Raw genomic sequence first — 13,128 nt, forward strand, 5'->3', positions numbered from 1 at the left:
GTGAACAAATCTTTATCACTAGAAATTTGTGTTAAAGGATTTATAAGTTTAGATCATTATGAAGTTGCAAAATGTCTGAGGAACACTATTACTCTGAACAACTTAAGAAATGCATTGGTAGACATGATACAGTAGACTCTAAAATCAATATATTTTAAAAATGGTTCCACAGAACTACAAGACCATTATATTTCAAAAAGGAAAAAGCAGCAGCACCAACAACAGCAATAAATCAATCAGGATATTTAACAATATAATCCATTGGATGAGGTGATGAATAGAGCTGACTAAGATAGCTGATTGAATATAGAACTGAAGACATGAATTAAAGCTCTAATTTTCCTCCTTTCACACACCTGCTTCATTTCATTTTTACTGCTTGCAAAAGTTAAGGCAAATTCTAACACTTATTTTCAATGATACATGGATCAATACGGAATGATAAAAATACAGTTAAATATCACTACAAAGGTTGACTAGAGTTTCAAAAAAGACCATATAAAAGTATTGATACTGTTTTATTCACTATAGATGAAAGGAGAAAATACAGTTCTTGCCGTTGAAGAACTGCAGAGATAAAAAGACAAGAAAAAATCTGGTGGTTAATAAACTGAAATAGTAAATCTAATTAGAAAGTGAAGAAGTAAAAGAAAGAAAACAAGAACAGAAATATAGAAAAGGAGTTATTATTGACTTTAAGAGGAAGTGATGAGGCAGAAAGAGATGTAATAATCCCATATCAAGTAAGTTGAAAGTGACCACTTACAGAACTATCAAAGGACAAAGAAAAGTTAAAAAGGCATGCAATTTAATCATTAGTTAGATAATAGCAATTTGAAGGGGAAATGAAAATGTATCATTTTTAGCAGTCTTTCATCCTAAAAAAAAAATATATATATATATATATATAAAAAGACAGGTGTTTGCGATTGTACTATAATATAGTAGGAACCAACTTTGAAATGTCTTTAATAAGAGCAGGTTCAAACACTACTGCAAATATAAAAAACACCTACTTGTACCCAGTTCAGAGAGGACTAATTTTCAAAATCCTGTTAAAGGAAATGAAAACCAAACAGTACTGCACAAAGTTAAATGAAATTCACAATACAAGCCCACGGAACAAAGTTAACATTTCGTTAAGGAGAAACAGGACTTCCCTGGTGGTGCAGCGGATAAGAATCCGCCTGCCAAGGCCAGGGCCACAGGTTCAATCCCTGGTCTGGGAAAATTCCACATGCTGCCAAGCAACTAAAGGCCTGTGCACTGCAACTACTGAAGCCGACATGCCTAGAGTCTGTGCTCCACAACAAGAGAAGCCATTGCAACGAGAAGTCTGTACTCCAAACGAAAAGCAGCCCCCTCTCCCAGCAACTAGAGAAAGTTCACACAAAGCAGCAAAGACCCAGTGCAGCCCAAAAAAGTTATTAAAAAAAAGTTAAGGAGGAACCCTTGATGAAGGTGAAAGAAGGGAGTCAAAAAGCTAAGATTCAACATACATCATACTAAGATCATGGCATCCAGTCCCATCGCATGCATGTGTGCTAAGTCACTTCAGTCACATCCGGATCTTTGCAATGCTATGGACTGTAGCCCATCAGGCTCCTCTGTGCATAGGATTCTCCAGGCAATAATACTGGAGTGGGTTGCTGTGCCCTCCTCCTCTCTCATCTGGATCACTGCACGGTAACAAGTATCTTAACATCCATTTTGTTTTCTTTTTCTAAAATTTGTTTTTAATTGGAGGACAACTGCTTTACAATGTTGTGTCAGTTTCTGCCATGCCTCAACATGAATCAGCCATAGGTATACACATGCCCCCTCCCTCTTGAACCTCCCTCCCACTGCCCACCCCATCCCGCTGCTCTAGGTTGTCACAGAGCACCAGGCTGGTCTCCGTGTGCTATACCACAACTTCCCATTAGCTATCTATTTTACACATTAACATTCATTTTCTTTTCTCCTATCCATCCTGCACACTGACACCCAAAATGATTTTTCTTAAATGAAAATCTGATGTTGGTCTTTTGTTTAGAATCATTAAATAGATCCCACAGCCTGTAACACAGTGTCCAAACTCTCTTAACTTCTATGATCTGAGTCCCATCCTCCTTTCCAGTCTTTTCTCTCACCTCTTCCCACGACCACCCTTACTTTATACTACTCTCTCTTTACACTCCATTTATTTTTAACTACCTGATGTTCCTGAAATTTGCAATGCTGTTTTATGCACGTGTTTGTTTTTTCCTGCTCATCCTCTTGAAGGGCCTTCATCTTTTGCCCTCACAGCAATGCAAACAGCTACCATGTCTATCTTCAATATCAGTTGAAGTCCTGCTAATGTCAACTCCCCATCCCCAACTTTTCCAAGAAAGAACTGAATATTCCATCCTTTCAAATGGATGGTACAGGGTGCCTATACAGATTTCTAATACAGGATCCATAATTTTTATTGTGAAAGTGAAGTCGCTCATTCGTGTCTGACTCTCTGCGACCCCATGGACTCCTCTGTCCATGGGATTTTCCAGGCAAGAATACTGGAGTGGGTTGCCATTTCCTTCTCCAGGGGATCTTTCCCACCCAGGGATCGAACCCAGGTCTCCCGCATTGCAGGCAGACACTTTACCGTCTAAGCCACCAGGGAAGCCCCAATATATAAATAAATACATATATATTTATTATATGTGTATAATATATAAATATATTTATTATATATAATAAATAATAAATATATATGTATATACAATATATAATAAATATTTTCTTTATTGTGAAGATATGCTTATTAGGGGCTTCCTGGGGGCTCAGGAGTAAAGAATGAGACTGCAATGCAGGAGATGAGGGTTCTATCCCTGGGTCGGGAAGATCCCCTGGAGAAAGAAATGGCGACCCACTCCAGAATTCTTGCCTGGGAAGTCCCATGGGCAGAAAAGCCTGGTGGGCTATAGTTCATGGGGCTGCAAAAAGAGTCAGACATGACTCAGTGACTAAACAAACAAAAAAATGCTTATTAGACTGTAGGCTCCTTGGGAGCAGGAACCTAGTCTTATTTATCAATGTATCCTTACTAACCAGCATAATGATTGGCATGTTGCAGATACTTTGCAAAGATTTTAACTAATTAATGAATAAGCTTCATTATTTTGGTTAAAGCTTTTTCACAGTCTACCAAAAGCTACAATTGATCATCAGTAACTGAGTCCCATCATTTACCTGAAATGTCTGTTTAACTCAACAATCATCACCCTATTATACGTCCTCATCCTGCATTTTAATGCCACACTGACTTTCCAAAAGCCCACATTCATCATATAAAACCCCATCCATGAACTTACAGTGAATGATATTTTAAATCCAAATGCCTCTGTTTGCCTTTAATGGTTCTCTATAAGCTGGCCCTACCTTTATCTATCCAATTTCAACTCATCTGGTCAATTTCTTCATCATATCTTGAGTCTGGCACTTAAATTCTTACCTTTATTTTAACCCCAACTGTTTCATCCTACATTCATAACTTATTCTTACCTAATGCAATTAAATATTAACCATCATTTATAGGCCAATCAGTCTAATTTTTTTTCCATTAAACTTTACCTGAATGTTTTCCCCTTCATTTTTAAACCAAATACATTCAGTACCAGTCACATCAGCACTTTTGCTTTTAAGAATGTTACTTTTTCTCCCCAAGTAGACTATCATTTTCTTCAGGTAAATCACATATACATCTTATTATATTTCCTTTCAGATCCCTGACAAGTCTTAGTTACTGTGATAGCAAGCCATCATAATATGGTACAGTTTTAAAAAACTTTTTCAAAGCTTTTTTTTAAATTAAAATACATCCTCTCCTTTTTTAAATTTTTTATTATTTATTTATTATTATTATTATTTACTTTACAATATTGTATTGGTTTATACTAATGCATATATATGGAATTTAGAAAGATGGCAACAATAACCCTGTATACGAGACAGCAAAAGAGACACTGATGTATAGAACAGTCTTTTGGACTCTGTGGGAGAGGGAGAGGGTGGGATGATTTGGGAGAATGACATTGAAACATGTATAATATCATATATGAAATGAGTCACCAGTCCAGGTTCGATGCAAGATACTGGATGCTTGGGACTGGTGCACTGGGACGACCCAGAGGGATGGTACGGGGAGGGAGGAGGGTTCAGGATGGGGAGCACGTCTATACCTGTGGCGGATTCATGTTGATAAGTAATACAATATTGTAAAGTTAAAAAAAAATAAATAAAGTAGCATTACTTTTTTTTCTTGGGCAAAGGGTCATACCAAAACAAAACACAGTAAGTAAAATGTAGATGAAAAAACATGACACCTTTCACAACTCAGCGTGCCAAATTATAAAACAAATAGTTTCTTTCCAGATATCCTGTAACAATTAAATAGCATTTCTTTCTTGTCTTGTTCTTTTAAATACACCCTCCCCATGTACTTCAAAGTCATCAAATTATCAGTAAATGTTTATCCAATTAAACAGATTTCCTACAATCAGAAATTTACCACATAACAAATAACTTCAAAGCAACTATCCCTTTACAAATTGGAATGGTGGCTTCCTATGAGAAATATTGCTAATCATGGGCTATTTCTCAAAAAAATTGAAGTTTAAGTTAAGTGTAATTTTAGGGGAAATGCTAATTAAACATGAAGTCAACTGAAAAGGGAAACTTCACTATCTTTAAAACTATAAACATAAATATGTACAAGTCCTTAAAAGAATACTCTTTGTCACACAAAATTACATACCTGACAGAAAAGGGATATAAGTTAAGTAAAACAAGGCAAGTACACACTATGCAATTTTTTTTTAAGTAAAGGTATATGTAACAATATGGAAAGATCTGCAAGAAACATCTAGGTGAAAAGAGCAAGCTGCAAAACAGTGTGTATGGTATGAGTCCATTTGAGTTTGTGTGTTTTTAAAGATATACAAACCTGTTTGTACACAGAAAAATTTCCAAAGACTATTCAAGATCCCTACTTCTGTTATATAATTAACAAAGGAAGCCAAACTGCTATCAATTTAATATTCTATAACATGGAAATTGAAATGATTCTTTAAAGTACTAAAAAAATGATAGATTTAACCTTCATGTGGCCCTAAGCGAAGTGAAGTCAAGTCAAAGTCGCTCAGTAGTGTCCCACTCTTTGCAACCCATGGACTGTAGCCTGCCAGATTCCTCTGTCCATGGAATTCTCCAGGCAAGAATACTCGAGTGGGTTGCCATTTCCTTCTCCAGGGGACCTATCTGACCCAGGGACTGAACCTGGGTCTCCTGCATTGCAGGCGGACTTGTTACCATCTGAGTCACCAGGGAAGCCCATGAGGCCCTAAGCTATTATCAAAGAGATTTGATAAAGACTGTCATAAAAACTCTTTCCTAAATGCTCCATCAGTGAACTTTAAGTGGAAAAACAGCTCACTGCTTAGAAAAACAAAATATTGGGACTACCCTGGCAGTCCAGTGGTTAAGACTCCATGCTCCCACTGCAGGGGGCATGGGTTCGATCCCTGGTTGGGGAACTAAGGTCCCACATGCTATACAACTCGGCCCTTCAAAAAAAAAGGATAAAAACAAAATATTTGTTAATATAGACAAAGGTCACTAAAATTTTCCTAAATGCTTAATATTCACGTTATTTTAACTGACACATATACACTGAGAATTAACTGAAGAAATCACTGATTTATATTAACATTCGAAATATTTATTCCTATTACCTTTTTAGGAATAGGAAACTGGTCAAGTCATATGAAGAACTAAGATACTGTTGAGTATTTGTTTTTTTTTTTAACAAATGATTGAAGTGACTTTCGTAAAGTGACACTGTAACCTGTTAGCTGCTTTCCCAATTCTCTTAACAGCTATATGGAACTTTATATGCTTAAATTTGAAACCAAGACAATAGGAAAAGAACCTCCCCTAATAATCCCCCCTAAAATTATGTTTTAGATAATCAGAATAGGTTAAAATACATATATATATACACATATGGTTTTCTCTTATGTATAATTGGCTCTTATCCAAGAACAATGGACCAGAAGAGAGATGTAGATACTGTTCCTGGCTTTGTCACTTATTAGCTGAAAACTAGGCAAGTTACTGAATGCCTCTGACATAAGTTTCTCCATCTATAAAATGAGAGAGGTCTCTTTTCCAAGTACGAAGTCTTGTGTTATGACAGTGAAAAATATCAAGTAAGAGACACTTATTTGCTGATTCTTAATTGCTATATGACAACAAAAAATGCTAAGGAACAGACAATTAAATCTCATATATAATTATTAAAATTATGTATGCCCGCTACTGAAGATTATTAAAAGAGAACCATACTATGTCTTCAAGGTTTCTACTCAGAAATCCTTTTCTGCAGGGCTGAATTTTTTATTTGGCATAAAATATGTATTTCAGATTATACTATCTTTTGTGGTACTATGTGGAGAACTGATCTCTCATTTAAATACAATTTTATTCTCTTTGAAAAATTCTGAAATATAGCCTTAGTCAGATGAATAACTTTCATAGTAGTAATAAAATTTCCTTGATCTATATTAAGCTTTTTTTTTAAGTTAATATTCTAAGATGTTTACCTTTGGCAGCATGGGAGTATCCCTTTTCTTCTTCTTTTCTGAATTAGGGTCATCTAACAAGTCTGGCTCAAAGGTATAAAGTTCAGTCAGCTCATTCATGGTAAAATGACGTTCAACTTGCTGTTGATCAACAACTCGAAAAGACAGTGACTGCTTGGTTACTTGCCGATCATAAATCTTATCTTCCATGGTTCCCTTCGTAAAAAAGAATGAACAATACACAAATTTTGTAAACATGAAAATTAATCAAGAAGAAATATAGTTATTGGTTTATATGAAATAGCAAAACTGGATAGCAATATACTGCCATGAAGCAAATTTTATGAGCAATGTTGCTTAATTCATGAGATTTTTTTTTCTGTTCAGAGTAGTTTATGTTGATGAGAAATAAAACTTTATTACTGGTAATCATCCTAAAATTTCTGACCAATATGCATTCATGTATTGCTTTATATATTTCTGTACTTGGTGAAAGAACGAGAGCAGTCAGATACCAACCTAAACAGAATAAGAGTACATGAAATCAAATTTCAGGGGGTTATTGATGTAAGAATCCAACAGGGCAGTTTAATTCTTATTCAGTGGAATATAACACACTCTCAACAATCACTATAAACTGACTTTATGTAAAGTCTTACTTTCTATGACTTTAGGACAAAAAATTAATAACTACAATGCCATATCTATTATATATTCTATATAACATTCAGAAGTAGAATGTAAAGGAGCTCTTAATTAAAATAACAGGAAAGAGTTTACAGTGTAGTTTACCAACAATATTATGTACCAATAATACATAGATGTACCAATGAAGATGTACCAATAAAACCCAGTCTCTAGTTGAGAAGCCCAGATTTGGAGGATGGTAGAGAAGGTGGCATCTGTTCCCAAAGAAGATGAAACAGTTAAAAGGACAACTTGATTCTATAAACCTGTATAACATTGAACTGCATTCACTTCTTTGATTTCATTTCCTTTCCTTAAATTTCAGTTTCTATTTCTTAATACCTGACTTTATACTTAAAGGAAATTAATATTCTTGACTAGAAATATTAAATATTCTTTGTAATGATTCTTGTTATTATAATACATTAATTGTTTCTTCTTATTTAACCACACTCTTCAAACTAAGAGATTATCTGGTGCCACTGAAAACAGTGATCATTTGACCTTCACATCTATAAGCAAATTAGATTTAGTTACTGGCTTTTCTATGCATAGTAAGTAAAAGAATTATAAATGTTTAACTTTCTTAAACTAGCATGAAATTGCTAAATCTGTATACCCATGCAAATTCATCTTAATCTGAGAAATTAGAGACCTGGACAAACTACAAAATAGAAAATCATGAGAGGTCAAAATTAACTTATATTGCTTTAAGAACAGGAATGATATTTTCAACTTTGTTTGCCTCTCTACAATGCATGTATAGTCTGAATTTCAAAAATATCGTCAGTTTCACCCAATCTTTCAATATGAAAAAGAGAATATAAATTACAAGCCTACCTGAGCTAAGAACCTATATACATAGACAGGTTTAGTTTGTCCAAAGCGATAAACTCTGAATATACTCTGGATGTCATAAGATGGATTCCAAGAAGCATCAAATATAATCACTCGATTAGCAGCTACCAGATTAATTCCAAGAGATCCTGCTTTGGTAGAAATGATAAATAATCGTCCTCTGAAAATGAAAACACAGAATAAATGTTTAGAGATGAGTAATTAACACATATTTTATTTATGACATGACTTTTTAATCCTAAGGCAGTTTTATGAACAATCATGAGTTCAGAGAATTCATTACTTGCTTACTGAAGAAAAGGACAAGTCTAAGGAGTTGGAGTTACGATTTATATGCCCCAAAAGAATTGTAGTGCTGTAACATCAGATAGTCTGATATAGGAATAAAAATAAATACGGAAATCACATGTTTACAATGCATTCAAGATATTTATTTATAGATTTTTCAGTAAATGTAGAAAATTTATGTATAATTCAAAAAATGTGTTCAGTGCTGGAGCAGCCATTGAAGAGATACCCCACATCCAAGGTAAGAGAAAGCCAAGTAAGATGGTAGGTGTTTCAAGAGGGCATCAGAGGGCAGACACACTGAAACCATAATCACAGAAAACTAGCCAATCTGATCACACAGCCTTGTCTAACTCAATGAAACTAAGCCACGCCCTGTGGGGCCAACCAAGACGGGCGGGTCATGGTGGAGAGGTCTGGCAGAAAGTGGTCCACTGGAGAAGGGAATGGCAAATCACTTCAGTATTCTTGCCTTGAGAATCCCATGAACAGAATGAAAAGGAAAAATGATAGGATGAAAGAGGAACTCCCCAGGTCGGTAGGTGTCCAATATGCTACTGGAGATCAGTGGAGAAATAACTACAGAAAGAATGAAGGGATGGAGCCAAAGCAAAAAGAATACCCAGCTGTGGATGTGACTGGTGACAGAAGCAAGGTCTGATGCTGTAAAGGGCAACACTGCATAGGAACCTGGAATGTTAGGTCCATGAATCAAGGCAAATTGGAAGTGGTCAAACAGGAGATGGCAAGAGTGAACGTCGACATTCTAGGAATCAGCGAACTATAATGGCCTGGAATGGGTGAATTTAACTCAGATGACCGTCATATCTACTACTGCGGGCAGGAATCCCTTAGAAGAAATGGAGTAGCCATCATGGTCAACAAAAGAGTCTGAAATACAGTACTTGGATGCAATCTCAAAAATGACAGAATGTTCTCTGTTCGTTTCCAAGGCAAACCATTCAATATCACAGTAATCCAAGTCTATGCCCCAACCAGTAATGCTGAAGAAGCGGAAGTTGAATGATTCTATGAAAACCTACAATACCTTTTATAACTAACACCCAGAAAAGATGTCCTTTCCTTATAGGGGCCTGGAATGCAAAAGTAGGAATACAAGAAACACCTGGAGTAAAAGCCAAATTTGGCCTTGGAATATGGAATGAAGCAGGGCAAAGGCTAATAGAGTTTTGCCAAGAGAACACACTGGTCATAGCAGACACCCTCTTCCAACAACACAAGAGAAGAGTCTACACATGGACATCACCAGATGGTCAACACCGAAATCAGACAGATGATACTCTTTGCAGCAAAAGATGGAGAAGCTCTATACAGTCAGCCAGGAGCTGACTGTGGCTCAGATCATGAACTCCTTATTGCCAAATTTAGACTTAAATTGAAGAAAGTAGGGAAAACCACTAGACCATTCAGGTATGACCTAAATCAAATCCCTTATGATTATACAGTAGAAGTGAGAAATAGATTTAAGGGACAAGATCTGCTAGACAGAGTGCCTGATGAACTATGGACGGAGGTTCGTGACATTGTACAGGAAACAGGGATCAAGACCATCCCCATGGAAAAGAAATGCAAAAAAGCAAAATGGCTGTCTGGGGAAGCCTTACACATAGCTGTGAAAAGAAGAGGCAAAGGAGAAAAGGAAAGATATAAGCATCTGAATGCAGAGTTCCAAAGAATAGCAAGGAGAGATAAGAAAGACTTCCTCAGTGATCAATGCAAAGAAATAGAGGGAAACAACAAAGGGAAACAACAGAATGGGAAAGACTAGAGATCTCTTCAAGAAAATTAGAGATACCAAGGGAACATTTCATGCAAAGATGGGCTCGATAAAGGACAGAAATGGTATGGACCTAACAGAAGCAGAAGATATTAAGAAGAGGTGACAAAAATACACAGAAGAACTATACAAAAAAGAGCTTCACGACCCAGATAATCACAATGCAGTGATCACTCACCTAGAGCCAGACATCCTGGAGTGTGAAGTCAAGTGGGCCTTAGAAAGCATCACTACGAACAAAGCTAGAGGAGGTGATGGAATTCCAGTTGAGCTATTTCAAATCCTGAAAGATGATGCTGTGAAAGTGCTGCACTCAATATGCCAGCAAATTTGGAAAACTCAGCAGTGGCCACAGGACTGGAAAAGGTCAGTTTTCATTCCAATCCCAAAGAAAGGCAACGCCAAAGAATGCTCAAACTACCGCAAAATTGCAATCATCTCACACACTAGTAAAGTAATGCTCAAAATTCTCCAAGCCAGGCGTCAGCAATACATGAACCGTGAAATTCCAGATGTTCAAGCTGGTTTTAGAAAAGGCAGAGGAACCACAGATCAAATTGCCAACATCCACAGGATCATGGAAAAAGCAAGAGAGTTCCAGAAAAACATCTATTTCTGCTTTATTGACTATGCCAAAGCCTTTGACAGTGTGGACCACAATAAACTGTGGAAAATTCTGAAAGAGATGGGAATACCAGACCACCTGACCTGCCCCTTGAGAAACCTGTATGCAGGTTAGGAAGCAACAGTTAGAACTGGACATGGAACAACAGACTGGTTCCAAATAGGAAAAGGAGTATGTCAAGGCTGTATACTGTCACCCTGTTTATTTAACTTCTATGCAGAGTACATCATGAGAAACGCTGGGCTAGAAGAAGCACAAGCTGGAATCAAGATTGCTGGGAGAAATATCAATAGCCTCAGATATGCAGATGACACCAGCCTTATGGCAGAAAGCGAAGAGGAACTAAAGAGCATCTTGATGAAAGTGAAAGAGGAGAGTGAAAAAGTTGGCTTAAAGCTCAACATTCAGAAAACTAAGATTCTGGCATCTGGTCCCATCACTTCATGGGAAATAGATGAGGAAACACTGAAAACAGTGTCAGACTTTATTTTTTGGGGCTCCCAAATCACTGCAGATGGTGATTGCAGCCATGAACTTAAAAGATGCTTACTCCTTGGAAGGAAAGCTATGACCAACCTAGACAGCATATTCAAAAGCAGAGACATTACTTTGCCAACAAAGGTCCGTCTAGTCAAGGCTATGGTTTTTCCATTAGTCACATATGGATGTGAGAGTAGGACTGTGAAGAAAGCTGAGCACTGAAGAATTGATGCTTTTGAACTGTGGTGTTGGAGAAGACTCTTGAGAGTCCCTTGGACTGCAAGGAGATCCAACGAGTCCATTCTGAAGGAGATCAGCCCTGGGTGTTCTTTGGAAGGAATGATGCTAAAGCTGAAACTCCAGTACTTTGGCCACCTCATGCCAAGAGTTGACTCACTGGAAAAGACTGATGCTGGGAGGTATTGGGGGCAGGAGGAGAAGGGGACGACAGAGGATGAGATGGCTGGATGGCATCACTGACTCGATGGACGTGAGTCTGGGTGAACTCCGGGAGTTGGTGATGGCCAGGGAGGCCTGGCGTGCTGCAATTCATGGGGTTGCAAAGAGTCGGACATGACTGAACGACTGAACTGAACTGAACTGAACTGAGTGTTATGAGCATTAAGTGTATCAAAATGAAGGACACTGCTCAAGGAACTGAGTGTAGGAGGGGTGGTGATATATAATTACAATTGTTGTTCAGTTGTTGTTAAGTAGCTGTCCTGTCTGACTCTATGGGACCCCATTGACTTTGGTCCACCAGGCTCCTCTGTTGATGGAATTTTCTAGGCTAGAAAACTGGAGTGGGTTGCCATTTCTTTCCCCAGGAGATCTTCCCAGACCAGGGATTGAACCCCCATCTCCTACACTGGAAGGCAGATTCTTTACCACTGAGTCACCAGGGAAGCCCTGCAATTGCAATATAATGTAACAAATGTAAACAGAAGTTAGATAGATGCAAGGTATAAGGTAACAGGTGCTGTGCTCAACATGTCAGCAAATTTAGAAATTTAGAAAACTCAGCAATGGCCACAATGGCATTCCAATCCCAAAGAAAGGTAGTGCCAAAGAATGTTCAAACTACTGTACATGTGTGCTCATTTCACATGGTAGCAAGGTAATGCTCAAAATCCTTCAAGCTAGGCTTCAGCAGTACCTGAACCAAGAACTTCCAGATGTTCAAGATGGATTTAGAAAAGGCAGAAGAACCAGAGATCAAATTGCCAACAATGGCTGGATCACAGAAAAAGCAAGAGAATTCCAGAAAAACATCTACTTCTGGTTCACTGACTGCACTAAAGCCTTTGATTGTGTGGATCACAACAAACTGTGGAAAATTCTAAAGAGGTGGGAATACTAGACTACCTTACCTGCCTCCTGAGAAACCTGTATGCAGGTCAAGAAGCAACAGTTAGAACTGGACATGGAACAATGAATTGGTTCCAAACTGGGAAAGGAGCACGTCAAGGCTGTGTAGTGTCACCTTTATCATTTAACTTATATGCAGAGTACATCAAATGAAATGCTGGGCTAGATTAATTACAAGCTGGAATCAAGACTTCCAGGAGAAATATCAATAACCTCAGGTATGCAGATAATACTACTCTAATGGCAGAAATCAAAGAGGAATTAAAGAGCCTCTTGAGGGTAAAAGAGAGTGAAAAAGCTGGCTTGAAACTTAACATTTAAAACACAGAACATGGCATCTGGTCCTATCACTTCTCTGCAAATAGATGGGGAAAAGGTGGAAACAGTGACATATTTTCCTTGAGCTCAAAAATCACAGAAGA

At 37.4% G+C, this 13,128-nt stretch overlaps 1 protein-coding gene across 18 annotated transcripts in view; it reads right to left on the reverse strand.

The window, feature by feature from the left end:
* Nucleotides 1-13,128, reverse strand: part of ATRX (ATRX chromatin remodeler) — a 284,412-nt gene that overhangs the window by 31,047 nt on the left and 240,237 nt on the right. For all 18 annotated transcript variants that reach the window (XM_086387280.1, XM_086387277.1, XM_086387288.1 and 15 more), the window contains 2 exons: nt 8,130-8,307; nt 6,624-6,818 (listed from right to left, as the gene is read on the reverse strand). In XM_086387280.1, the coding sequence (XP_086243406.1) occupies nt 6,624-6,818; nt 8,130-8,307 (373 nt within the window). The remainder of the gene's footprint in view (nt 1-6,623; nt 6,819-8,129; nt 8,308-13,128) is intronic.

Source organism: Bos grunniens, chromosome X (genome assembly GCF_055505025.1).
Source record: "Bos grunniens cultivar Pamir isolate PY7600 chromosome X, Bosgru_T2T1.0, whole genome shotgun sequence".
NCBI lineage: Eukaryota > Metazoa > Chordata > Mammalia > Artiodactyla > Bovidae > Bos > Bos grunniens.